Below are 27,380 nucleotides of genomic sequence, written 5' to 3' on the forward strand. Positions count from 1 at the left end.
TCCATCCAAGATACCAAAGTGCCGCTCTCTTTGGAAATGGTATGTTCTTGGCAAACATGGGGTATTTCGGGACTTCGGTCTATTTAATATGTCTAGGCACGTATTAGATGGTCATAGATTGCCATCTTGGCATAGTGCTACTACAAAGAGTCCTGTGTGTAGAGGTTTCATTTCAAATCAAGCATCATCTTTCGCTCTATCTATCGTACCTGCATGTTAAAGATATTCTATCCTCCTTTAGTAATGGAAAATCCCAACCGCTCTCTTTCATCGTGTGTAATTCTTCCCCATTCCAATAATAGGCGGAACATATAGATCTGCATGTCCTCTTTTCTCAGCGCTTTTTGCGACCACTCTCTCCCCTGCTCTGCAATCTTCTTCGCTATCTCAGGTCCCTCACCATCTTTGTCATTAGCACCCCCACTGAAGAACTCCAAAATGGACCAAAAACCTGACCCAAGTCTAATGTCCACAGGAATATAGTGGTGCCAGGCTTGGATTCTCTCATCATACCAAGTACGAAAGAACGCCGCACGATAGGGCAAACTGCGGCTCTGCAGAAAAGGCAGAAAACGACCGCTAAATCCCGCGCCATCCATATCCATCAAGTGTCTGAACTTCCAGTGCTCTTCAAATGGGACGCCGGGGGGAAGCTGGCTTGCTTCCTGATCAACAACCGAATCGTTGCTCATTGTGACGAGACCCCATTGCTTATAATTCTCCAACTCGACAGCACAATCCATTCCATCACATTTAGATATCTCCCCAGTAAAGGAGACATTAATGTGAACAGGAGTCTCGATGCCAGATGATTGTAAAGCCACAGTCTTCTCATAAGCTTCATGTACGAATCGCGGTCGTAGAAATCCAGGCCATCGTCCATGGGCAGAGAATCCATCTGATCGCGATCCGCGCCAGAATAAAGCGTTCGCTTTATCTTCCCAAGCCACGCTACTGTCCTCCTCAAAGGCGCTCTTGTCATCGAAATGCCACGGCGAAGGTATTAAAATATCTGAGAAGCCGCCGACGCGTGCCTGGCTGAAGATGGGGAAGAGTAAATTTGTGCCCACCAATGCGGACGGCGAATTGAGAAATCCATCCAAGTATGCGACGTCCGGCTGATGGCAAAGATCATGAGCAAGCGATACATCTGCTAATATCGCACCGCTGGTTGTAAGCAGCGAATGGGGTTTGAGACAGCCAGCACAAGTACTGCTCCAGTCCCACCAACGGCTATTGTGTACTGCTGATCTTCGCGGACAGGAAGCAGCAACAAAATCGTAAAACATTGGTCTCCGGATATAATTTGTAAAGAGAGGATCAATGGCATCTTTCCTACCATCCGTCGCCCGAGGTAGAGGCGCAGGGAAGTCTTTGGGCCATGGAAATTGCGAAAACTCGCTGCTCGGCCAGCCGTTCTGTTCCATTTGGTTGGAAACTCCTCTTCTCTTCTCCTGTCCGAAGTATTTGCGAGCTTCCAAATGGTCGAATGACACGACCATACGGCACTCGTCGGCCAGATTGATAGCTATATCCATGTCTGGTAACCACTTGGAAAAAGGCTCAATCATCCTCTGAAATGAATCCGTCATCCAACGATGCGATCCTGGGATATATGGCGACTGCTCTACCGAACCGTTCCTGATACGCATGCCGCCCATTTCCGAGCTTCCGTAGTTGAAGAGCTTTATAGTCAAATCACGTATTTGCGCAGGCTTCATCCCCCAGAAAGGCAGTAAATCATTGTTGATCTGGTCAAAATCGTCCATAACGACAGAGTTGTGCTCCTTTGCGAATTCGTACCATTTGTCGAAGTTTGGTGGAGGCGGGAGCGTGTATCTTTTCGTATATTCATTCACGGCGTCAGCCAGTGATTTACTAGCTGCGGCTTGTGACTCCCACGCGAATATCTCCGAAGACGCTTCCGATACAAGTGACTTGATGGCTATATCGATCAGAACCATAGTTGGAAGCCCAAAAAAGAACAGTTGCGCCAATACCACCAATGCAATTAGTGCAATCCCACTGACGGAAATTATTAGCCCCTTGAAGATCCTTCGTGACGCGTTAGAGTCTCCAGTATGGTGAATACTAATAGCAAGGTACCACAGAGGCACTGATAAGACAATTGCAAGCGTCGTATGCTTCACAAGTTCTCCATAGGACACAGGAGATAGAAGCGGAATCGCCTTGTGAACAGGTATCTGTAAGCCCATGAATGTGGCAGTAATTATAAGAAGCGCGAAGCATGATGGATGCACAGACGGCAACAGTGTTAAAGCGGAGAGTACACCAATCATCGCAAAGAAACCATCAACAGCAAAATCTCCATTGTCGAGAGCTCGAAAAGTAAATGCCATGACAAACTCTGAATCGGAAAGCCAAGAAGGGAATGAGAGCAACAGAATGCTTCCAGCCGCGACAAGCGAGAGCTTACCCATGAATTTGGAAATGTCGATTCCATCATCTGTAGCTGTGCGCGCGAGATGAGAAGTGTGACTTATGATCACGGCATCGATTACGCATTTGAGAAGCTGAGTGAGTGAGACGAAGCGACCCCATCCAATGGGACACACAGTCCCCGTAGCAATTTTCGAGCTTTCTTCCGCTGAAATGAGGAATAATGGCCATACTGCGGCAAGAAATGTGAAGATAATCTGCGATTTGGACGGCATGGACCATTGTGACTGTCGCTTATTGGGCTGTATTTTGAGAAGCCCGAATCCAGGTCCTATTGCCACGACAAGAAAGGAAAACAATGGTAGAAATGCCTGTACGAAATGTTCAGTTTAAGGAAGAGTCACTTATACAAAGAAACTTACCTCTAAACCAGACCGCGAGCATTGTGAAGTTCGAATAACGCCCCAGTAGATCAACGTTCGCAATGCTATGCAACATAGGAGGAAAGGAAAGGAGGGATGCAAATGTTGAAAGTGTTCATGCCCAATTCTGAAATACTTGACAATTGCGCTTGTTGGATTAATAACATCAGTCGAGCTCTTGTGGTTTGTAATGACCGTGAGATATGGAGAATCAGCTTGGAGCCCCCAGTAGTATGTAGAACCCAACAACCAAACTCCAGTGGAAAGGAGAGTGATGATTGTAAGATGAACAGGGCGTTCTGTAAGTCGGTCAGAATTATGGCTGTTATAGCCACGCAGGGGCGCATTCCATACCGAAAGAAGCACTAGTATAATACCTAGCGGATAGAATGAAGACAGAGAGAGACAGACATCTTGAACAAGACGTCAATAAGCAGTGATATCAGGATATATCTATGGCATACATACATGAAAGCCCGTGTGTGAGATACGGCCCCTCGCATGCTGAAAACCTACGCGCGTCAATAGCGCACAAAGTTATGCGAGTGCCGATCTCAAAGTTGCAACTCTCATTCGAGGTACGCAAGCGAATACCTTGAGCATTCGCAGATCACTCATGCGGAATCATGAATCTCGGCCTTTGCCAACATCTGCATCTGAGGATTGCCGATTGTGATGAGAAGAGAAGATTCTTAGGTGCCACTTGTTTGTTCAGTAAGAGCCTGAAATCACCCCGTTAATGCTCCTACTTTAGGTCTAGTCGCACCAAATTTCGTCAGCAAAATGCCAAGCCAACACTGAACCTGGTAGGATTGGCAAAAGTAGACAAACTATTCTGTAGGGATCGGCATTAATATTCTTTTCAAGTATATTCATATCATCGTAATTGCGAGACTTTTAACTGAAGAAACACTAGTCAAAACATGCGTTATAACCGCTCCGTAGCTCGGACATAAATACAGTTGCCGCACTGCGCCTCTCAACGTCTAATACCCCATCTAGAAACGCTCTAATGCTGAAATCTGAAGTCGAGCCTCTTGTTTCCTTCATCAGTTGTCGTAGCGAGATAGTTTAGTCGCTGTTCTTCAGTCATCGCTTCCCATTTCTTTGCTCGGGACTGGTTACGCCACACATAGTACAACTTCGTGAGGATATATATCACTATGTTCATGCAGGTGATACCAAGGAGTGCGCGATTGCCTTTAACATAACGAGGAGCATCACCTATCAGAGCTTAGTTAGGAATGTAGTATAGAAATGGAAAGGGGAGCTGCTTACTTGCTACGTAGATGTTGGCGGACACGATACCACCAGCCTGGACGAACATGTTGTAACACGCTGCTGAAACCGTTCGAAGCCTGACTGCATTGCTATTGCGCGAGTTCCATGCTACTTGAATCGGATGGGCTACATTGATTCGTTAATGGGGATGCGTGATATGAGCGAAACTTTCTGAATAGGAATGAACTCACCATTCGGGTATGCAAGAAGAAGTGTGACGACCACCCAGAACACCCACTTGTTTACTTCTGTAGTATTGACAACATTAAGGTAGATTAAGAACGGAAGCAACCAAATTTGACCAATGAGAGCCGTCAAAGTAAGTTCGCTCCAAGCTTCGGCTAGATATGTAAGGGCCAGCATCGTGAAGACTGAAGCAAAACAAGTCAGTAAACGAAATCTCTTAAGCTGCATAGATGTATCTTACCGTGCAGCACCGTTGATGGAATGGTGAGCAAATTGGTCTGAAAAGTGTCAAAGCCCAGGCCCTTGAGCGTAAGAGTGAGGTAATTAGCCGGCGGTGTGGCAGGAACTTGGAACACAAGTCCAAGGATGTATATCGGCCTATCGCATTGGTAAACGTTAACGATACTCTTTCAATTTCTCATTTTCGCTCGAGACTCACCAGAGATCATAATCCTTAAGACTCTGCCATAGTAACTTGGGTGTGACAGGCTCACGATTGTGCATAGAACTCTTGCTGGGATCTTCGCGAATTACTCTGTTGACGATGATTTTTTCCTCCCGTTCAGAAAACCAACCCTTTTTGCCTCTGAACCAGCTGGCCGTTTGACAAGGACCAGCAGGCATGAGAACCCAGGCAAGCAACCCAACAACGAGCGTCAAGAGGCCCTAAACATATCTATTAGCATGTGTTCTAAAACGTCTCATGAGCACGAGCATCACCACGCCTAACTTACTTCAATAAGGAAAAGCCATCTCCATCCAGAGCGGTTTGCAATACCTCGCATATGCAATAACCCGTATGCGAGCAATGCTGAGCAAATGTCTGCCAAGCTCAGAGCGGTCCAGAAGAAACCCAGGCGGATTGTCAACTCTGCGTGCCTATAGAAATAGGAAAGGTATAGGATAACCTAAGTCTCTCAATTAGTGAATCGATCCAAGTGATTACAACGGTATGTAACATACATCGGGAATAAATCCGCCCTGAATAATTCCAAGCAAGGCTCGTGTGGCGAGGAACGAGCTTCGACCCGACAGCCAAAACTGGGCGCCTGCGACGAGACTCCATAAGCACATCTGCATTGGGATCCATCGATCCGGGCCCATCCATTTCGACACTAGCTGTGAAGGGAGCTCTGCAAGAAGAAACGATAGCTTGAACACGGTATTGCCCAAGTTGTAGTCTTAAAGACGGATCGTTAGCGCACTCTTGTAGGTATTGGCTTGTGGTTCTCGAGCATACCATTCGTAGTCATATGAAGATCCGAAAGGAAGTTATCGGTCAATGCTTGTGAGAGGTTGGATCGATCAAGTTCGAGAGCCATGAACATTATACATGCCCAAAACGTAATGTAGAGGTCCATTTTCCGGATGAGTTTGCCCTCTTCGCGCCATGTCCATCGGAAAGAAGGGTCGAATCTGTGAATATTTTCCCTAATTAAGTTTCATATTAGCTATCTTGCCTTTCGAACAAAGGGGAGCTGCATTTAATTACCAGTCTGGTCTCGGCTGGTATTTTTCAGCCGTGTCTGGGTCGTCGAATACTGAAAGCTATAGTCCATGTCAGCACAGCTACATGAAACAATTGATTCGGTAATAACATACCTGCGTTGCAATGGCATCTTTGTCGACTTTTGTTCCCTTCTTGAACCATGATCGTCTCTCAACTATCGGAGCTCCCAGAGGTGGCGAAATGCTATCTAATGAGGTTGTTGAGACCGAAGACGGGTTCTTTCCGTCTCTCGCAAGTACGGTCGCCATGATGATGTTGGCAGATGTGATGGAGAATGCTGAAGAGGGAAAAGAAGAGGACAACCCTTCAGTATTTACACATCGTCACTTTTTCTCCAAGGTTGGTTATATAATACCACTATCTTTAAAGTCCGCTTTGATGTGTGAATGTGGCGATCGCACGCAACGAGCCAAGGAACTATTGGAGACCCGGCAGGTGCGGGAAGGTATGATGAGAATAACCCAAGCAATTACGACGAGAAGGCTAGACTCGATGGAACCTAGGACAGCTATTATTCAGATATACCGTCTGGGGTACCAATGAGCAGCTAGTTGTTACCAATATCGAGGTGGACTTGGAAACCCGGACCCCGGTCTCCATCCCTCAGATCGCTACCCCGGAGGGATGAGATCATGCATATGCGCAGTAGATACAATTGCAGATGCTCGGCAGTATACTTCTTATCAGTTTGAACTATAATCCCAATCAGTTACGTACTCTGCCGCTTTTTTGGGGTATTGCTTTGTTATTGTGGAAATCGACTAATTGATAGAAGCAGTTGAGGCTGGCTTAATAACCAAGCCTATACTCAGTTACACACGACTTGAACTTTTTAATCGCAACTTCAATTGTTTCTCTTTTTTCAAGAACCTGTTTGTGGAATTAAGTTTTTTCTTCACCTTTCCTTCATGGAAGCTGACATATCCAGGCGTTATGCAGCGTGATGCGCCTTATCTCCAACAATTCATTGTGCGAGTGGCGGGCACAATCACGCCATCAAGACCTTGATTCTCACCACAAACGGCAACCCGCGATTCACCAACAATCCAACACGACCCGAAGCACGCAATTCTAGGTTATTTACAGGAGCTGCCGAGATAGGGGGTTTCGGGCACATTTTATCCATTGGGGGCGCAACGCACATGTCGCTTTTGCCGCACGCGACTTTCATATGACTTACCACTTACCCTCGTCTCGACGGCCTAACAGCCTGTTATGCTTTGGTGTCGTGCTTCGACAACGAGTTGATGTGATCCTATAGCTGAGGGGTCTCATGCATTGCACCCCCGCGTCCGAGAAGCGCAGCTGATTGCCGTTCGAATACGCCATACGGTGAATCGCTCCGTTTACGGTTATCGCGTATGATGCGATATTTCCAGGTTCAGAGACATCCGCACCGTCGCTTTGGATATGTGACTAGTCGTGCGAGGTCCCGGATGTTGGCCTTGGGATGCGGACTTGTCGCCATCATGGATGCCTCTACTATTCCTACAGGAGCTAGGTATCATGCAATGCAACTGAACCTACAGCTTGCTGATGACCTGGTGAACCGACAGTCCGACTGAATCCTCCAATCGCATGCTTCGTACGCCGAAAGTTGGAATGACCGAGATCCCTAAATCCGTAGGGCTACATGGACTTCGATATCACAGGCTCTATTAGTGAGCTTCTCTCCCCTCACTGACGCAATTTGGGAATTGATGTCGCACAAATCGGCGTCAATTATTGGTTTCATGTGAATGAGCCTAAAAGATGTCAACATGGATGGTGGTTTGATTCCTAGCACGCAAGAAGATGGCTTGAACGGTGTTGATGGCATGCTCATAGGAAACAGACTTGGCAATACCCAGGGCAGGATACGAGGAAAAGGTTGGTACTGCGATATAAGTATGGATTGAATTCCACAAAATCATATCTTGAGGAGATATCAACCTGTTGTTCATCAGATATATCGACAGTGTGCAGATCTTTGATTATCCAAACACATCAGTAACAATGGCTCCCGCAGCAGTTGAAGCACCTGTGGTCATCCACGAGGTCCCTATCAAGACCAAGGTTCAACAGACCATTCCCCTCACTGGAACATTAGACCATTTTGAGTCTTTCGACATCACTCCAGTCATTGGTCGTGAATTCCCCAAGGCCAATCTCGTAGACTGGCTCAATGCCCCCAACTCCGATGATCTTATTCGAGAGCTTGCCGTCACCAGTAAGTACACTTGAAGAAAATGAAGAGCGAATCACAAGGACTTATCTAACCATTCATAGTTTCACAGCGTGGTGTCGTTTTCTTCCGTGCCCAGGACAACCTCACCAACGACCTCCAGAAGGAACTTATCCTCAGACTTGGCAAGTTGACTGGACGACCTGCCACATCTGGCCTGCATATCCACCCTATCTTGAACAGTGAGCGAGAACTTGGCGGCAATGATCCCGAGATTAGCACCATCAGCTCCGTTCAGTTCGACAAGTTCTACAAGCAAACCAAGCCCGATGAGCTCAGCCCTAAGAAGCAAAAGGCTGCTGGCTGGCACAGTGATATCGCATTTGAGCCTGTTCCCGCAGACTACACTTCCCTTCGACTGATTAAGCTTCCCAAGACTGGAGGTGGTAAGTACATTTGAGCGCTTATATCTACCATTCGTGACACGGTATCTAATCATAAGATAGACACCCTCTGGGCCTCTGGCTATGAAATCTATGACCGCATCAGCGAGCCTTACCAGAAATTCCTTGAGTCTCTGACCGCTACCTTTGAGCAGCCCGGCTTCGGTGACATTGCTAAGCGATCCGGCTTCGAGCTGTATGACAAGCCTCGTGGAGCCCCTGAGAACGTGGGCACTGAGCTCAAGGCAATCCACCCCGTTGTCCGAACCAACCCCGTAACTGGATGGAAGAGCATCTTCCCTGTTGGTGGCCACGTTAAGCACATCAACGGCCTCACTGATGAAGAGAGCAAGAAGCTGCTGCAGTGGTTCTTGGATCTCGTTCATGACGGCCATGACTTGCAAGTCCGCTTCAGGTGGCAGAACCCTAATGATATTGGTACGTCTCTTCCGTTTGCATTGATATAACGTTTCCAAAGCTAATTATCTGAAACAGCCATCTGGGATAACCGGAGTGTCTTCCACACTGCCACCTATGATTACACCGGTCTGGGTGAGCGATTCGGCGCTCGCACCGTCGGACTCGGTGAACGACCATACCTTGATCCCAACAGCACGTCGCGACGTGAGGCATTGAGCAAGGAAGCATGAAGTTTTTATACAAATAGTTAAAATAATGAAAGTTGTTATGAGCTCATATATCCTGTGTCCTTTGCTCATAAAACCTCCCCCTTTGCCGTTTTCGCTATAACCGATTACCAATAAGTCGCGAATTTACTCCCGCCATTGATCACGTCCATAAAATTCTGAGCTACTACACGGTGGACTTGTTCAGAAGGATGAAGTGAGTCATAGAACATGAACGAATCTCTATCGCCCGGTAAGTCTGTACAATTTGCCGCGCCCGCCTCGCAATGGTGTATAAAGTCGAGTACATCCAGAGGCGTTGTGCCGTTTAGATACTTTTGCGGGTTTTGATGAATGTCTTTGAATAAAGAGTTTACAACTACATGTCGTATTAATGTTAACAAGCCGATAGTGAAAAGGTTATAAAGAGAGAACAATCCCATGCTCACCATAAACTGCCCACTTAGCACCAGGATATCTCTTGGCAACATGTTGCTGGAATGGGACTTGGAACTTGAAGATCTCATTCACTGCACTCGTGTATTCATACATCTTGAAAGAAACCTCGGTTAGGTTAGACGGCTTATTTGGCCAATCCGGTGTGCCTGGGGGAACGCCTTTGTTTTCGGGCGTCGCGTAGATCGGATGCAGCTCAAGCGGAGGGACGTTCATCAACACAAACTTCCGGCCACCATTTTTATAGATGCGGTCAAAAGCGATGAACACACAGTCAGTAAAAGTTGTGAGCGAAGTTCCAGGTGTCTGGCTGTCAACAAATATGTTCTTCTTGCCAATGTCATTGACGCCAATCCACATGGCATAAAGAGTGTCATCGGCTGAGCCAGTGTAAAACTTTTTATGTGGTGAGTGGGTGCTCGCTAATTGAGATTCAGCGAGCCAAGTAGGCATCTCTGTTTCTAAAATGGCGGCATAGAGATCTTTAGAAGTTGCTCTGGCTTGTGGCACGATACTTGTTGTACCTGATTAGATGGATATTTAGCCTTCCTCGTTAGTGTATGTGCTCTCGCAACAGATGCTGGGTAAAGTGCAAAGGAATACCGACATATCCCGCCAGCAATGGCGTAATTGTAAAGCTTTGCACCCGAATATTCGCTGACGTCTTTTCCTCATATGTTAAATTATTCATTTGCATAGTATAGTTCAAAAAGGCAATACATACATCTGGGCCAAACGCGTCCGCCATCAGAAGCGTCGAGGGACTCGGGGAGCAGTAAGCCCACCGGTGGAGGCGTGTTGTTATGGGCTGTGAAATAGTCCAACCTCGATTCATCCGTGTAACTGTCTCCAAAGACAACAAGATTTTTGAATTTGCCTCCAAACCAAGAGTGTTTATTACTGCTTGATGGTTCCTTGATCTCGGCATAATTGTCCCGAGCACTGACCATGTTAGCTGCCGCAAAAGGGAAAAAAGAAAGTAGCAGCATCTCGATACGGTGTGCATTTGAGTGCTGAATGAGATAAACAAAGTATTCCCACAAAGGAATTTAAGAATAATGATGTCGAAGACACCTGAAAAGGTTGGTAAAGACCGAACATGAAATCTTTATTAATAAATACCTTTATTATGATGGGTAACTCAGTTGCATATAGTCTTTTCTTTGTCAATGGTGAGGGGTAAACGCAAAGACATCCATGAGGCTTCCGGGGTCGGCTACTTGTTTATTCTTGGTCAGTATTGCCAGCTTCAATGCGTTTAACCTGTATCCTGGCAAATCTGCATTCCTGATCCAGCTCTCGCCGACATAGTTTATGCGAGGAAATGGTCTAGACAAAATAATTTTCTAATTTGTCGTGGCACATTCACCTAAGCAGGGAAAGAAACCAACCTACGGTGAGTGGGACTTCCTACCATGGGGGTTTGTAGCCTGCCTGTTGTAGAAGTTTCAACCGGAGATTATGTGAAGCTATGCGACGTTGTGGGGATGACACTCCTCTGTTACTATATTAAGATCAAATAGCATAAGCGTATTAATATGTTATGGTGACCGTTTTTACAATAGCAAGAGGAGACTATGAGGGCCTATTACCCCAATTAAGACGTTCCGTCTTTCGGTCAACTAGTCAATTCTCTAAAGAAGCTATGATAGTACTGTTCGTTGACGAGAACAAAAGTTAAATGAATCCTAATTCACAATCCTTCATCAACTGCAATACTCTTGCCAAATTTTTCTTTCAGCCATCGCAGTACTTGCTGATTTCCTCTGAAACGCTTCAGAGAGGCTAGATCGCCCTCTACCTTCAGTCCCGCCAATGTCCTCACTCTAGATAGGGCCACATATATTTGGCCATCTGTAAACGCTCGGGTCACGTTCACAACTGCGTTATCCAGTGTCATCCCTTGGGATTTATGGACAGTCAGCGCCCACGCAGCAGCTAATGGAAGTTGAATTCGGCCCAGGAGCGTATATGGCCTCGTGTCCCCATATAAGATTGACTGGCATATAGGGTATATCGTCTTGATTCTGCCATTCGCAAACCGTACAATCGGCCAGCCCTCGGCTTTCTTACATCCCATCATAAACTCTAAAATCTTTTGCTCGTTCAAATCGTGTTCTGGCCAGTATACCGGCAGACCCTCATCACGTATCTCGAATACTGGTGGACCATACTCGAATGACTCAAAGCCTATGATAACTCCTTGAGCGCCATTGACCAGGCCGTCTGGAATACTGATATTGTGTAAGAGCAGGACCTGCATGCCTTCTTTCAGATTAAGTTCAGTCTCAAATGTGTGATCCTTTAGTTCTTTTAGAGAATTGTCCGCATTTCTTATTCCCTTGCCGTGTAAATGCGGATGTTCTTCCTCATTCCACACAAATACATCTACGCATTTGTAACTCTGTACAGGCGCATTGATGCGCCGAAACTCAGCGTCGTTGACTTTTCGAACTTCCTCCCGTGTGGGAAACAGTCTAACTGCAGAAGTGTGCGTGGTTTTGTTACAGTTGGCCAAAAGAGCAAGCTCAGAGTCGTTCATCCCCAGACCAAGTCGATATTTTTGTAGCAATTTAACAAACTCTGGGTCTGTTTGCCGATGCACCTCTTTGAGATACACATACTCAAAGTTGCACTCGTCCCATGCTTTGCTTCTAAAGGCCCATTTATCATCATCATGATAAGAAGCACCGCACTTGATGCTTGGACATTTGTATGTGTTTTGCTGTCTGTTCCGTACAAGATCACTGCCGCATTCGAAGCAGTGTGTGAACGGTTTGACTGGGGGCAACTGGCAGAAATCTCCCGTAACAATGATTTGAGTGCCACCAAATGGAAGAGTAGATCTCTCATCAAATGGAGAGTGCGCGGCCTTCATAATTTCATTCAGTCGATCAAAATGCATGGCTTCCACCATGCTAACCTCATCCAGGATGATTGTGTCGGCGTTCCTAAATCGGTCCAGCAGCTCCTGGCCTGGTACAAATGCTTTTAGCTCGGACAGACTGAATTTGTGCGAATTGGGCGTCCATCCGGCAAAAGACCAAGTCGTCGAGCCGCGATTTGCCATCGCTACCTTGCCTGTCGGTGCCAGAACGTGAACAACCTTACCCATTCCCCGAAGGCGGTCCCTCATCTCTCTTAGGACTGTCGATTTCCCACAGCCTGCGGAGCCGGTGTAGAAGATGTTGCGACCCTCAACTGCACGTGAAACTAAGGCCTTCTGCTCCGTCGATAGCTCCGGACTGTCTCCGATCTTGTATGGTTGCTTCGGCACCAGGTCCACCGTAGTAAGTGCTTCTGACAACAATGGCGACTCAAGTTCTATAGACTTGGCGGTATCTGCAGACCAGACGATATCTTCACCATCTGCGGCCTGTTTCTTCTTCTTCTTCTTCTTCTTTTTAGAATTTGCATATTCTCTAGAGCAGCTTGGTATTCTGAGAGCATAAAATGTTGACGCCTTTAGCTGCTGGCGGAATCTCATTTGGACCAGGCTACTAGGTGCCAACATAGATAGCGCTGAACGTCGCCATGGTGCAGCGAGTAGCATAGCGATGGTGATGGTACCAGGCCGCGGTTAAAAGGTTTTCAATATTATTGATGCAATTGAAAGCAAGTAGCGATAGTAGCTGAATGTAATGATGGTAGAAGGAGTCAGAGAAAGCGCTTGATGTTAGGCTGTCGAGTGGGGTGCCCAACATGCATTCTGGCAGCATCAGGCTGCGGTACGTACCTCGCCAACACGACAAAGGATCCCATCATATTCGAAATGATGTACAGATTATGCCATTTAGAAGTCGTTTATGTGACAAATTGAGTTATAACATAAATGTTCCTGAATCTTGAGGGGTACAAGAGTGCAATTATGAGATATGAGAGTTTGTCGATATATGTAACGACAGGGCGCGTAAAGGCGCACTGATGTATATACTGAGGGAATTTTGACAAAATGCGCTCGAAAACACAATAATATGTTGACATATATTCCCAAGTTTATTCAACTCATCTGTGTGAATACGGGCTGGCCTTACACTCTCTTCTACCTAACGCAAATTGTAATTGCATAGCGGTATTCTTGTGGATGTCCGATCTTGCAAAATGCGGTATATCAGAAGTGTATATTCCAATATGTTTCCTACATCGTACAAACCTGTTAGTAATTGTCCATGGAAGATTCAGCTAAAGCTAGACTCTTGTAGACGCAAGTGTAGATGGCCGAGCTTGTGCCAGTCCAGTAGCCCAATCATGTGGCATACTTAAATATACCTAGGTACATCATCAATTAGAAAGTTGCTCTTGGGGGGAACAATTGACGCGCTTCGGCTATAATCCCCTGGATGCTTGTCATATTATTAGATTCAGAATCATTATTACCCCAAGTATTCATTCAGCTCAATTGACATCGGGGAAGGGGGTGAGGAAGGAGGTGGGTTCCAGACACCTTCAACATGTGTTTGTTCACAACATGGTGGAGAAGGCTTCTGTAAAACTCATTCACATGTCAATCGTGCATTAGCACTCTGAAAGCTTACACTAGAAGAGGAGAGAATGCCTAAGATAACTGTTTTATTGACCGACATTCTTAGGACACAATAACTAGCTATGTACTCCTAGTAAATGAAGACTTCCATACAACCTGCCTCACACTTGATCTCCACGTAGTCGCTGTGATTCTCAATGACACACTTGGGCTGCACAAGAGCTTCTTTCTTTGCTTACCGCCGCACCCGCACATTATAGATCAAAGGGAGATCTAACAAACACAACTAAGCATGACTTGCGCTGACCAACTATGTTTTCCCCCTTTGTGGCTGAGAAGTAGGATAGTCAATTATAACACATCGATCTATAGTGAATCATAGTGAGCTGCGCAATGTGACTGACTCAAGCTTCTTCAAAGACAACAAAAAGCATGACACTTGCCATTCAATTCTTGATTGTACAGCTTCCCTTATCACGCTTACAGTGTAAAGTGTGCGCATCGATACCATGTAAAAACATCTATTCAGATAGAACCATTATCTACAAGACGGCATGCACCGAGTTCATTATATTCCTATGTCGGCATTCTAGATATTAAATGTGCCTTGTCTGTGCCTTATGGTTACAAGGGTATTATTTGCCCAAAGAAAAAACAAAGACCACCAAATTGGTCGCTCTCCCCCGATGTAGTATTTCTCCCCCCATTCAACTCCAAGGTTTTCTCCCCCTTGCAACTTTTTGGTGTTCCCAAAACCGTCTAGAAATAAACCAATGCCACAAGCCCAACTCCATATTCGCCTGAAAGAAAGCATCGCTTCGAAATTTTAGAAGAGGATGTACATAATACATTTGTTGTGTGAAAATAACAGCGGTGGACAAGAAGAGAAGATCCCAGGTCAAGGGAGGTCGTGATTGTCTAAGATGGGATCCCAAAGTAGGGGTCCCTTGCAGATGTTTTCTTCAGCGTAGACACGGTAGCGGTCAAGAACATCGGTTTGCTCAATTCTTTCGTCGCCAGCTTGGGCACCAAAGCTGAAATGGGCCACAACGCCGCCACCATCAGCAACAGCATCTGTAGACGGACATGTTAGTCATTATGAATACAACATTATTAGTTTACAGGGGGTGAAGGCATACGTCTACCGGTCTGCTCGGGCATAGTAACGGCAAAGTGATGCTCGTCGTCGGCTGCAATGGGCTTGGCCAGATTGATGTCCTTGCCCATCATACAGGTAAACTGGATACCCATGCGCTTCAGCTGAAAGTCCCATGTTCCGAAGCGGTATTGGCGCAGGTTGTTGTTCTCGATGTTCTCAAACAAGCTGTAGTGCTCTTGGGCAGCAACCTGCCACTTCTTCCAACCAGGACCAAACGGGTCGTACTCGGTCTCCACGATGGGCGTGCGGTCGAGGATGTGGTCGCTGTGGCCTTTGACGGGCAGCCATCGGTGCTTCTGGTGGTCCGGGGGGTTCCACTCGCTGACTTGGAAGTCGTCGGCCCCTTGCCAGGAAGGGAGCAGCGAAGGGCGCCAGTTCAGTTTGCTGCCGGGCTGGGGAGCAGGATACGCCTTGTTCAGTTCGGGTAGGTAGGCCTTGACGGCGCCGAGATTCCAGTGTATCCAGCTGATGAGAGGCTGGTTGATGACGTTGGAAGAGACGACGAAGAATTCGGGATGCTCAGCTCGGGTCGTGACGATGGAGGGGATAGCGGAATCTTCGATATAGACCTGGCAACACATGTCAGCTCAGCAAGTCCTGCATCCAACACACAGTGTATTTTTGGGTTGAGTTCATACAATATCGTCGTCCATCTTGATATACATAACGTCATCTTGTATCCGGTCGTACGAAGAGGCAAACCCGTCTTCGTCCATGTCGATTACCCATTTTGTGTAGTCGGGCTCGCTTTCGAGAAGTTTGTCGAGGAACTTGAGATCGTCTTCGTCGGTTGTTCGCTGGAGGAAGATGACGCCGTCGAGGATGCCTCCGTTCTTGACCAAGTTGCGCTGTAGTTTCCGCCGATTAGCACGCACCGCCTAACGGACACACACACACCGCATTGACCGCCGTACCTTGAGATAGCAGTCGAGAATGGACACGGTCGACCGGCGGCCATAAAAAATCAGGCCCATGATCTTGCTGGCATCGGCCGGTCGCTTCCACTTGATGCCGCCAATTTCCTTGGGCACGCAGTACGTCGAGTTTCCATGCCGCCGCGACCCCCTAGGGCACATGTCGTCGTCGTGGTCCCGGTCATGGTCTCTGTGGTTGCGGAAGGCATCGCCAGGGACGAGGTGGACGTTCCAGACGTAGATCAGCAACGACACAAAGACAAGCGATGCGGCGAGCAGCGAGTGCACAATGTGCTTGTTGTTAAAGCTTAGCAGCATCGTTCAGGTTTTCGGGGGCCTCAATCTGCCGGTCCCAGCGAAGAGGGAGGAAGAGAAGAGGCAGGAAAATGCCCTGGATCAAGACGATCAGGCTGTTGTGCGAGGGTTGAAGCGTTGCAAGTTGCGCGCGACTGGCGCTAGTAGGGAGGCGATTGAATTGGTTACCCACGGTTTTAGCGTCCGAACAATTTCGACGCGACCCCGCCCACACCCTCTAAGAGATTGGGGATTAGAGGTGAGAGGGGGAGGGTCCGGTCCGGACAAAATATCTGGGATCAAAGGGCAACCTTGGACAAAGGAAAAAAAAAAAAGGGGGGGGGGTTTGAGCGTAGTGTACGATCAGGTATGTTTGATCCAACAACTGAATTGGCCTGTAGCCGCATCAAGTATTAGAAGTATATACTAAGAGGAAGATCAATGATTATAATCAGCCGGCAGGGTACTTGTATGAGAGATAAGCTTTGAGGGACATGCACCCGACCGACCTTCAATACCTTGTATCCCACCAATGCGACATACCCTTACATGTAACCTTTTCTAGTATCCACAAGGCCGCAGCCTCGTATTGGCGAATGCCTGCATCAGAGTGTCGACATTTGGACACTAGCTCTTGAGATTTGGGGATTCGACCCCTCGATAGCGAGGCGTTTGTCAAAATACAGTTGTATCAAAGGGGGTGGATGCCACAAAGTTAACAGCAATAAATGGCAGATCCAACAAAAAAGATGTCGATACTCTCTACTAAAATCTGAATTAAGTGACAGATGTTGAACTTACCAATCACTTGGTAGACCCTTAGACTAAGGCACTTCCTTAGGGGTTCCTGGATGGATGGATGGATGACAGACAATTAAGCTCTGCATTAGTAATTGCTGCGTGTTAACAGGTACAGTACCCGTACCTAGGTACCTAAATTACGCATTTGTCACCCAGTCTCTACACTCAGGTACTTTCCTGTACATCCATGGCCTGGGTAGCATCTCATTCTTAGTCTCCCAGTAAGTCTCCCAGTAAGTCTCCCAGTAAGGGAGTGAGATCGAGACATGTGCATCTTTAATGTCTCCCCTACCTAGTACCTACCAACAGAGGTACTTGCTATCAGGTACTTCGTCCTCCACGGATAAGTCAGCATCCCAAATAGGCAGTACAACTTCCAAGCGTGCCTTAACTAACACCATCACCTGTCATTCGGTCATTTCCCTCTTGGGTCCTACATGGATCTTTGAGCATGGTGATAGTGAGACTTGCGCAGGTTTCCGTTGAGTCTCTTGAGTGAGTGGGGGGACCAGTAGTTGACAGGCTTGTTTTCAACTCTCATTGATTGAAACTCACCTGGCTTTTGTAAAGGTCCACATAAGTACTAATATAAGAGAGTGGTCCTTCAGTACCGCAAATCTGCTATCCAGCACACCGACGGCTATGTGAGACGCAATTGTCGGAACAGGACGCAAATAGAAGCTTTTGATCAGAAGTTTAGTTCCTTGTCTAGGACTAGGTGGGTGATAGATATTCTACACTTTTAGAGCCTGCCTGCTACTGCTACTACTTTTACGGTTATTGATAACCATGTTCATGTTCTTAGCCGCAGCCAGCAAACTCGGAACATCTGCTCGACGTTGATATGCCGCGTATTCTCTAGATTAAAAAACAAAGAAAAGCGCCCTCGGAAGTGGGCTTACAGAAGTGACTGATACCACAATAAAGTGGTTATATCACCCAAATTAAGGATCATGACAGACATTGAGGACCAGCACCCCCTTGCATCGCAATCTTTTGGTGTCAACATTCCTTCATTATTCATGCCCTCCAACTCCTCCTACTCTCCACTCACCAACACAGAGGTCGTCATCCCTGCCTTTGCGCCATATTAGCCTCGTGCTACAGTGCTGTGCCGTGAATGCGAAAGGGCGGCTATCTACTGTCCAGGAAGCACGAAATGGAGACGGCGTTTTGATTGGGCACCGGACATTGTTGTGAGACCAGAGTATCAAAATCACCAACATCTTTTTATGAAGAGCTCTCTCCCTCTTTTTTGTTTTTTTTTTCTTCTCCGGTGTAGCATCCATGCCTGAGGAGGTTGCCGATCGTGAGGATGGTTAATCATTGCCGCCCGAAGCGTCGAAATTTGTATCACCCCATGGAGTATATTTGAAGTCTCACAAAAGAAGAGTCTCATATATCGTCCGGCTCAGTGCCCAAGTCTAGACCGCTTAGTGAATAGAGCCTACTGCTACACGAATTTCGTATCCTGCCGTGCCAACTAGACGCGTTACGGAACACCAAAAGGACCTCGTATAGCATCGAGGCTATGCCGAGCAGCTAACCTCGGCGGCAGGTTGTGCATGCGACGATGCTGCCATTTTCCACTCCTCTGCATATCCACTACTCAATATCACACCAAGAAATACGAGTTACCAAACAGTACCAGGCGATACCTCATGTATTGCGGACATTCTTGCTCTTTCGTATTGACATCCAATGGGATAGCACCAGCTTCTCTTTGGGTAGGACTGCTGTGATTGTGATTCACATGCATGTTGTCTTGCTACATCTAAAGCCCATACTCGATGCAAATATCACACCAGCTCCGACTAAGTAGAAAACAGTGGCGATAGTAGCGGCCATTAGAAAGAAGTGCTAAGTGATAGGAAGAGATACTAAAGAAAAGCTTGTCGATCAATGTCCTCACATGGCACGTCTTGGCAGGGCGCAAAAAGCTTGTTTCGCAGACCCATACCATCGATCCCGGGTACATTTTTTAAGAAGTGTGGGGTCGTTGCAACTTTGATCATGATCTCTTGGCAGATCGTCATCGCTTCACTGCGATTAACCGAAATCACGTCCTTTTTACACATAGTCCGTTTGTATATTCTTCTAGTAAAAGCTGATTGCATAAACCAAGTGCAGCAGCTTCTTGTGTGTCCACTCTACACACTCCGAAGAACTAGTGTCATGAAATCCCACGAGCATCTGAGACAAGGGAAACCCTAGAATACTAACTGCTGCTCGCGCGGTTTACCTTTGATCGAGTCAAAACTCTGTAGTTTCTACAAATTTATTCCATTTCTCCTGTAATGCATCATTTTAGTAACGAAAACAAAAAATAAATGTGTGTGCAAGCCGTTTGTCAGGTAACCTTACCCAATCCACTGTCGCTGGGCTAAGCCATCTGGCTGCCTGCAACTGTGCCGCAAGCATTGTCGAAAGAGGAGTCGATGGCTCACTCTCACCAGAAAGCGGGAGCCGAAAACGATCCGCTATTAGAGATCTAAACGAAATATTAAGCTCCGATTCCTTAATTTTACGGCAGGGATACTTACTGAAGATATTTGAGAATTGAGTATGCTTTGGCGCAGATTGGGCTTCTTCCTGAAAGAGATTGGAATCTGTTGGTGCAGTCGTTTAGAACCGATTGCATTTCGTAGATTGATTCACCATCTCTGTCCTGAAGGATAGCCGCCGCCAAAGTCACTGCCCCATGGAATGCATGGAAACTCCCCAAGCCGAATCCGTACCAACGAAATTGTCGAAATTGCTGTTCATCAGACAAAAGCGCATGGATATCCAACAGAGCAGTCGCAGATGTTATACATCTAGCCCTCGACCGTTGTAGAAAGCCACTCTTGGCCGGTTCGCCGAAGAGAGGTCGGTGGATTAGCAGGTAAATCTGATGCGCATGGCTGTGCAAAATGTTCCAGTGAACTCGCTGAAATCCCTGGATTTTGTCACTTCGAAGGTGGCTACGATATATCTCGTCCCAGTGTTCTTGCTCGCGCTCAATGGCCGCGTCAAGAGCAGCAATGCTTGCATGTGAAGGAGCCTCCACGCCGAGGATCTGATCAGCTATCTGATCCACGAGACTGTATAGCTTCACTTTGAGAAGCATGTAGGTCATCTGAGTTGGTCCGTCTATCTGAGTCGGTGGCGAATCTGGACGTATATCGTCGTCGTCCACATCCATCGGTAGCTTGACTTGGAACTTTGGTAAGGCGAATAAACCGACATTGCCGAAAGATAAAGCCTGTATCATATAGAGCACCTTCAGGCCGGCCCAGCACCGTCTTCGCTGCTCAATTTCTATGTAATTCATCCCTAGACGTTCACCATCGACATGGCAGCCCAAGGATATAGCAACATGCACAGTGAGCCCTTTGACTGTGTGTTAGTAGAAACTAAAGACTGAGAGCTGGCATGCTGAATGGTCCTGTTGCATACCTAACAGAGGCCAACTTGAACCGCTCCCTTGAGAATGGTTGATGGCATATATCATCAAAACTAAACACTGTAGGGTAGAAAGCCTGTGGCGTGACATATAATCGTCTGCTTCAAGGCAGCTCATAGCAGCCTTCCTGAACCGGGTGGCGATGGCCTTGACGTTGCTCGGGCCGTCGGCTTCTCTACCCAAATCGTCCAATACCCAATCATCGTCATCCAGTGTCATAGTCGCCAGCGACAGTATAGTGAATAATAAAGCCAGCCATGAAAGCGGAACGGATTTAGGATCTTGTAAAAAAGTTTCGTACTCGCGATGGAAAGTGGGATCGTGAAGCACATGGATCAGCGGCGAAAAGACGGCAAAAAAGCGCGACACTAAATATTTGCAATGCTGTTTGGCGGGTAAAGATAAGAGGAGATGAGAACAGGCTTCTGTATTACCCGCATTCCGATTCGTTGAATCAGACCTGTCAAGTTGTAAGGGAGCGAGGTGTGGCGATGTAGTCGATAGTGTTGGAGTGCTGAGTGTTTCTGACAAACTTGGCAAAGCAGATGACCAATGGGATTGCCGAACCCTGTATGTAATATCCCCATTCTCATGCTGATATAGCGTACCAAGGGAATTATAATTAGAGCCATTTTGTGAATTTCTCCATTGGCCGGTATTATCCGGGAAAGACGTGGACGAAGCCGATGCTGCTGGGCTGTCAGATGACGCTGCTGTGATAGCATCGCGGGCGTGTTTCCGCTGCTTCGCAAAGTAATAGCACAAATGCACCATTTTTCGGTTTTTGCAGCCGGAACATGGTATCTGTCTATCGCACTTTGACTTGCGCTCCCGGCAAGGAACACAGCTCAATGCTGCTCGATTTCGACGCTTCTTCTCGCCATTGCAAGGTCGGCCACCGGAGATAGATTGCATTGTCCACCATACCAAATTGAGATATTATTTCCCTGTGTAGACGTGGCTGTGGGAAACAGCTTTCCGATTACTTGTACTTGGACAAACAACATAAAAAGGGTAGTTTGAGAACTTATGTCCGACAATAGGGGCCATGGGTGGTTCGTGGGCTTTATATCCGAACCCTGCAAAAGGTACCGGACTTATGGAGGGGCCCCATTAGCAAATATCAGCTGACACTGGCAGTTGTCTGCTTATTCCTGTGGGACGATTTGCTTATATCCGGCCCTTGAGGGCACTAAGTATCTAGAAGGGAAAGCTAAGAAGACCTTCTCTAAGAATACTCTACCACAATTCTGCACTGCTTACACAGTAAAACCATCAATAGGAGTTTATTATGACAAGTAGTGGCACCAAGCACACAGGGATCACTAATTTTAAAACAACAAAGCAATGATTTCACGATCCCTGATATAGTTATCATATCTCCGGTGATTTACGTCATGTGCTGGATTAATGCTCGGAACTTTGAGGAAATGCCAGTCATCTGCGTGATAAGATTGAATGAGTTGAATTATAAATACTGTCAGAATCTCTTCAAGAATTTAAACATTCATCACCTCTCAAGCTTTCTAAATACATGCGCTAGATTGAATTAGAGTTTGCGAGACAAGTTTTATCTTCTGAGCTACCAAATCTCTTTACCATGTTCGAATCCACCTGTCTTTGCGGTACGAATCGCGTCTCTTTTGAGGGCGACATAATTGTGAGGGTATTGTATTAACTTTGACTTCCGGTACCTGTATTATGCTGAGCCGTTTTCCCTAGATGCGATGCCATTGTATTGACTGCCGCAAATTCTCCGGCTCTACAAACACCAACAACATCCTTCTGCCCCTTGAGGGGTTCAAAGTTCTTCAGGGGACGCTCAAAACCTATGCCAAAGAAGCCGAGACTGGCAATGTTATGACGAGTTACTTTTGCGGAGACTGTGGATCAACTCTGTACCGCAGGTCGAGCTTTAACGACACAGTGGCGGCAGTGATGATTGGCGGAGTTGACGGGTTGGAAACTATAGAGAAAGGCAAAGCGGATGTTGAGCTTTATGTCAAGAATCGCCCGAGTTGGATGAAGCCGATTGAAAGCGCAAACCAAGAGCAAGGCACTTGGCTTCCGAAGCATTAACTAAGTTGTTGTAAATATAGAACAAAAGTTCATGTTTATATTATCTTTGCAAATGTATTTGCAAAGAGATAACGCATCATTTCTGGTACAGATAATGAAACATCTAGAGTTTACCCCATTCGATACAATGTGTTGGAACAGAATCGAGCAAGGGGCTTAATATACAGGAATCAGAGTAACTCATTTGGTTAACAGACATTCGTGCTACTAGTAATATTTTTGTGAAATTAAATTACTTAAATCACCAGTGATATTTTGGTTAATTTACCTTCCCTGTAGTTCATACCATCACAGTGTTTGGGCAGTTGAGTTGCATCCAAACTAAAACATGGAAGTGGCTATTCAACACCCCAAGCTTACTATCCAGCATCTCGTGTCTCAAACTTAAAGCCACATGGAGTTATCGTAGCAGAAAGTAGTAGTAATAACGAATACTTAGGAAACCGGTTGTCTACTGCCTAAGCAGGCAAGTAACTCTACTTGGGTAGTAAATTAAAGGCTTTCTTCACATCCTGTTTCGATACTTGAACATCATGCAGTCTCCAGGGCGCTGAATAGCTCTACCCTATAACATGCCTTCAAATGCAACGATATGCCTTGAAGAGTCTCCGATACGATTGGGGAACTATTAGGAGACTATATCCTAGGATAGAGAAACTACATCAGCTGTCAACATCGGCAGACAAACTCATGCAACCTCGGCTCTGCGATCCATAAATTCCGCGACGTCCCAACCAGCCCATGAAAACTTGTTCTTGGGAAACTGCGCCTTGACCGTCAGCAATTAGAGGAATGATCGGCGTGGCAAATCACCTATTGGAAGGTGACATTGTCAAAATACTGGTTTATCTCCGAAGTGAAAGAGCAACCGTAGCATGATAGCAGAAAAGGAAGGTCTGATGGAAATAAAACACGATTATGTCTGTAGTAATAAAGGTGGGACTATCTTTAGTATCCTGTTACAAGCTGACAGCGTGAATTGCTAGAGTATCAATGCTGAGGTCGCGTTTCCTCTTGAGGAATGTGAAGATGATGATGATACCTTTCAGTTGTTCGAGTTTATGGAACTATTCTCACTGTCTGTGCACCAAGTACAAAGGTCCTTGTGGAACTTGGTAGTGCGTTGCTACTACCTTAGGTTACAGGAGGCTGTGCGATGCCACATTGAATGAAAGCGCTGCGGTGCTTCGGGTTTCTTAACCTCATAGGGCTTGTCTTACTCTTTTCATCGACAGGGTCACTTGGTTTCTTACCATAAATAGAACTCAAGCCAGCCATCTGCAACGACTAAATAGGATCCCTATACGTTCTCGTCTTGGTACAGTTGAAACAAGCTTAGAGTTTACGGAGAATTGTCTTCTTAGTTACCTAACCACGTCTTCAACTGTCTTCACCGGGCATAGCCTTCTACAAGGTGCGAACCATCAGCGCAGTGGGCCTTTTTGTGCGCACCATGTATCCATTTGGGGTAGAGTGTACAGCTAGATGTTCAGAGTGAAGTTCTGTAAAAGTGCAACAACTCCAATACAGATAGAGTATTTACTATGCTACTTTTGTTGATACGAAAACGTTTCTGGAAACTAGATAACTCTATAATAACTTCTAAGGTCAATAAAGCTGTTGAGAATCTTGACTTATATCGAGATGTTTCATCTGTCTTGATTGACTGGCCGCAGTTATAGTTTTGCAAATTCGGGTATATCGCATTTCGCTAATCTCATCCACAATGCCACCATACTCCATGAACCCATCTCCACATGCTATGTATGTACTCATGATCCATCAAGCTGACTCGCATAACAACAGTGGATACAAAATACCCATGTGCAGATGACTATCATCCGCAAACCGCGTATCTGTGCTATCACTGGCACGCAACCTTCCATCCCAAGCTCTTTTGCGAGCGTCTTAAAACGCCTTAAGCTAACCAAACATTGTATTCATTATAAGAAAGAGAAAAAAAAAAAACATTGACCTTTAATAAGCGTAAGCACGCTGGACCGTGATAGTAGCCCCAACATCGGCTTCTGTCTGTATCGTCTGTGTCGTTTCCGTCGTCTGAGCCGTCCCTGTCACCTTTATCGGTTTGTCATCGCGGTCTTCAAAACTGACCCTGTACGATTTGGATTGGTAGATGTTGAAAGCTCGGTCATCGAGGGATTCGAGCTCAATGCCTCTACTGTTCCGATTCGCCAATCGTCCGAATTTCCCAGAGCCAGTCCCATGCTTTGACTCATAGTCGGATACCGCCTTTGTGCTTTTCGAACTACTGCCAACGAGCCACAGGTAGAGTGGCCCGAGAGTAGGAATGCAGGCAGCCACGTTGATGGAAGCTAGCTCTACACACGACCAAATGACCAAAGGGACGGTATCATCTGTATACAAGTCAGTCTCCATTTAGTAAATTGACACCAATCATGGGAGGAATTACAAGTAAAATCTTGGTGCGACCCTAAAGTCCAAGTATAGTAGATCTTCAGAGAAGAACAAACGGTGGCGAAGAAACCCATGCTGAGGGCGACACCAATGGTGATTTTCTCCTTGAGGCCCATCTGAAGCTTCCTGAGGTAGAACCAGGGCAGGACAGCAAAGCAAAAGTCTGTAAGGGCGCCGATAGCTAGATATCCTGTCAGCTTGGAACTTGTATAGCCTAACAAACGTAAGGGCGAGACCAACTGCCAGTGAGAAATCCCCAGTCAACGACAACTCTTGAATCCCAGCATTTGCCTCCCGGGATAGTGTGATCCCACTGAAATGCCACTGGCTGGCACTGGACCAAAATCAAGACGGAATCGACGTAGAAACAGATGGCATTTGCGGCAACGAATGACCACAAAAACCACTGTAGTTTCTTGCCAGGGAAAATACGCTGTAGTAGATATGCGATGGAGGCTTTGCCGGATGGAAATGAAGCGATGGCAAAAAACTGGCCGATGACTTCTGCTTTAATCGCCGACGTGATTTGCGCTTCTGTCAAAGCCTCGCTGCGCCTTCCATAACCCCGTTGAATCGAGACGAACATGCACACATTGTAGCCTAAAATAATGAACTAAGACGATGAAGTCAATTGACGTCAACGAGACATTTTGCGCCGAGAAGCGCTTCCGATACATACCCAAGTAATTACTATGAGGCCATCGTCCCAACCAAAATGTGGTCTGATGACTGTGCGAGTGAGAACGCGAGTGAAGACGAGGATGCCTCCCACAGCCAATGTGGCGATGATGACTGCGAGACAAAGAGGGCCTTTGTCGCCGCCTACATCGGCCATGATGGAGTGTGATAGAAACAACTACAAGAAAACAGGACAAGAAACAAAAGAAACGAACGAAGAATTTCCACAGTCGAAGCACTAACCGAGGATAGGTTTACGACTAGTAATAGAGGAATTAAAAAAATAAAAAACAGAAAAAAATGACCGCGTGGGATGACGAGGCTAAAATTGGGAGTGATCAGAGATGATGGCGCTCTTGGCTCAGTGCATGCAGCAGTTCGCATCCTTGTCACTGTTCGCAGCGTGGATTCACGAAGATCGATCAGAATCTCTACATATGCGGCCACTCTCCCCACCATATGGCTGAACGAAAGACATCACACCATTACGCCCGCGTCCACACAGACGAAGATTGCTTCGACGCAACACAGTACATGAACTCTTCAGCCGATACTATGGACATGAGGGAAATCTAGCACATCTCTGTCTGTTGGTAAGACTAACTCGTACTGTACATCGCCAAGGCCCCCCCGGAGATGCGATTTGACATGCCTGCTTTCTTGGTGGAAGGTAGCAGCGGTTGTGGCTCGTGTGTGAGCAGCAGCTTTAGATGCGACATTTGAACGCGGAGCAGGCCTCGCCGAGGTGGTGCTCCAGGTATGATGTTTTCGGTCTGTTCTGGGATAAGATGACTTGGGTGTACGGACCCTGGGTGGCATCAGCTGGTCATCCTCTTTGCCTCTTCGCTCCAGCGTCGTATTGAAGACTGAAAGCAGGCACTCGGATTACGCCGTCCAGGGCCAATGGGGGCCAAGGATGTTCCGTACTCCGTATATTAATATACGAGTAGCCTTAAGCGAGCAAATCCCTCTACAGCTCTGCAGAGGGTACCATGTCAGCAGTCTTGTATGTTTGCATTGTCCTTCTGTAGTTGAAGAAGATCGACGTTTTCTGACCCAGTTCGCTTCTTAGCGGTGCAAAGACAATATGACGTATCTGGGAAAGTAAGATATCGCATTGACATTGCTATGATAAGGCAGGAAAATGTTATGGTTGATGTGATTAGTATCGGCTTTTTCTATTCAGCCGAGAGGCGGGAAAAGAAAAAACTTTTCTCAACTGCATATAGACCTTGTGAATAGGGGGATCCCTCAATCCTGGCAATAATATCATACCTATTGCATACCATACTGGTCTGCACATGCATTAGGCTCCTCGATAAGATATTAATAAAGATTCGGCTTCGCTTTTTGCAAGTAAGTCTAGCAGCTAGCTGGCTATTTGATGAGATGGTGGAGCCTGGCGTCTGATTTTTGCCCCGGCTGCAAATCTCGTCCCGTCTCGTCCCGTCTTACTAGTACACACACAAGTGCTCCTTTGATAGACCAGGTTGTGTGTCATGAAACGCCATTCCCGGCCCACTCGGCATGGGGTAACTCTGTTACAGCATTAGAATCGGTGAGTTTCCTCTCGAGCGAGAATCCAAATCAGACCTGCTTAATT

General features: G+C 46.5%; 8 protein-coding genes across 8 annotated transcripts; 1 reads left to right on the plus strand and 7 right to left on the minus strand.

The window, feature by feature from the left end:
• Nucleotides 1-113: 113 nt before the first annotated feature.
• Nucleotides 114-3,497, minus strand: V8C40DRAFT_245694 (glycosyltransferase family 90 protein). Its single transcript, XM_083215961.1, has 4 exons — nt 3,291-3,497; nt 3,177-3,235; nt 2,823-3,121; nt 114-2,771 (listed from the first exon to the last, which is right to left on the minus strand). The coding sequence occupies exons 1-4, from the start codon at nt 3,323-3,325 to the stop codon at nt 228-230; spliced, it is 2,937 nt and encodes a 978-aa protein (XP_083073195.1). The 5' UTR covers nt 3,326-3,497; the 3' UTR covers nt 114-227.
• A 191-nt stretch (nt 3,498-3,688) lies between these two features.
• On the minus strand, nt 3,689-6,195 carry V8C40DRAFT_245696 (MFS general substrate transporter). Its single transcript, XM_083215962.1, has 10 exons — nt 5,892-6,195; nt 5,782-5,837; nt 5,530-5,720; nt 5,253-5,470; nt 5,024-5,197; nt 4,729-4,955; nt 4,531-4,667; nt 4,295-4,474; nt 4,101-4,229; nt 3,689-4,046 (listed from the first exon to the last, which is right to left on the minus strand). Exons 1-10 carry the CDS (start codon nt 6,045-6,047, stop codon nt 3,832-3,834), a joined length of 1,683 nt encoding a protein of 560 aa, XP_083073196.1. The 5' UTR covers nt 6,048-6,195; the 3' UTR covers nt 3,689-3,831.
• A 1,517-nt stretch (nt 6,196-7,712) lies between these two features.
• V8C40DRAFT_226607 (TauD/TfdA dioxygenase family protein) lies at nt 7,713-9,099 on the plus strand. Its single transcript, XM_083212276.1, has 4 exons — nt 7,713-8,008; nt 8,068-8,409; nt 8,470-8,844; nt 8,902-9,099. Exons 1-4 carry the CDS (start codon nt 7,795-7,797, stop codon nt 9,054-9,056), a joined length of 1,086 nt encoding a protein of 361 aa, XP_083073197.1. The 5' UTR covers nt 7,713-7,794; the 3' UTR covers nt 9,057-9,099.
• Nucleotides 9,100-9,160: 61 nt separating this feature from the next.
• On the minus strand, nt 9,161-10,438 carry V8C40DRAFT_287617 (SGNH/GDSL hydrolase family protein; the record flags this gene model as incomplete). The annotated part of the gene is made up of 4 exons (XM_083222744.1): nt 9,161-9,411; nt 9,482-10,012; nt 10,096-10,152; nt 10,213-10,438. 4 exons carry the CDS (start codon nt 10,436-10,438, stop codon nt 9,161-9,163), a joined length of 1,065 nt encoding a protein of 354 aa, XP_083073198.1.
• A 631-nt stretch (nt 10,439-11,069) lies between these two features.
• V8C40DRAFT_245701 (DEAD/DEAH box helicase) lies at nt 11,070-13,149 on the minus strand. Its single transcript, XM_083215963.1, has one exon. The coding sequence runs from the start codon at nt 13,039-13,041 to the stop codon at nt 11,182-11,184; it is 1,860 nt and encodes a 619-aa protein (XP_083073199.1). The 5' UTR covers nt 13,042-13,149; the 3' UTR covers nt 11,070-11,181.
• Nucleotides 13,150-14,482: 1,333 nt separating this feature from the next.
• Nucleotides 14,483-16,805, minus strand: V8C40DRAFT_245706 (uncharacterized protein). The gene is made up of 4 exons (XM_083215964.1): nt 16,045-16,805; nt 15,769-15,978; nt 15,111-15,699; nt 14,483-15,045 (listed from the first exon to the last, which is right to left on the minus strand). The coding sequence occupies exons 1-4, from the start codon at nt 16,360-16,362 to the stop codon at nt 14,870-14,872; spliced, it is 1,293 nt and encodes a 430-aa protein (XP_083073200.1). The 5' UTR covers nt 16,363-16,805; the 3' UTR covers nt 14,483-14,869.
• A 2,873-nt stretch (nt 16,806-19,678) lies between these two features.
• V8C40DRAFT_275002 (transcription factor domain-containing protein) lies at nt 19,679-21,499 on the minus strand (the record flags this gene model as incomplete). The annotated part of the gene is made up of 2 exons (XM_083220659.1): nt 19,679-20,511; nt 20,578-21,499. 2 exons carry the CDS (start codon nt 21,497-21,499, stop codon nt 19,679-19,681), a joined length of 1,755 nt encoding a protein of 584 aa, XP_083073201.1.
• A 2,710-nt stretch (nt 21,500-24,209) lies between these two features.
• On the minus strand, nt 24,210-25,934 carry V8C40DRAFT_287618 (uncharacterized protein; the record flags this gene model as incomplete). The annotated part of the gene is made up of 4 exons (XM_083222745.1): nt 24,210-25,038; nt 25,095-25,280; nt 25,340-25,712; nt 25,779-25,934. 4 exons carry the CDS (start codon nt 25,932-25,934, stop codon nt 24,641-24,643), a joined length of 1,113 nt encoding a protein of 370 aa, XP_083073202.1. The 3' UTR covers nt 24,210-24,640.
• Between the last annotated feature and the right edge of the window lie 1,446 nt (nt 25,935-27,380).

Source organism: Trichoderma camerunense, assembly GCF_050948025.1.
Source record: "Trichoderma camerunense strain CBS 138272 chromosome Unknown V8C40scaffold_9, whole genome shotgun sequence".
Taxonomy (NCBI): domain Eukaryota; kingdom Fungi; phylum Ascomycota; class Sordariomycetes; order Hypocreales; family Hypocreaceae; genus Trichoderma; species Trichoderma camerunense.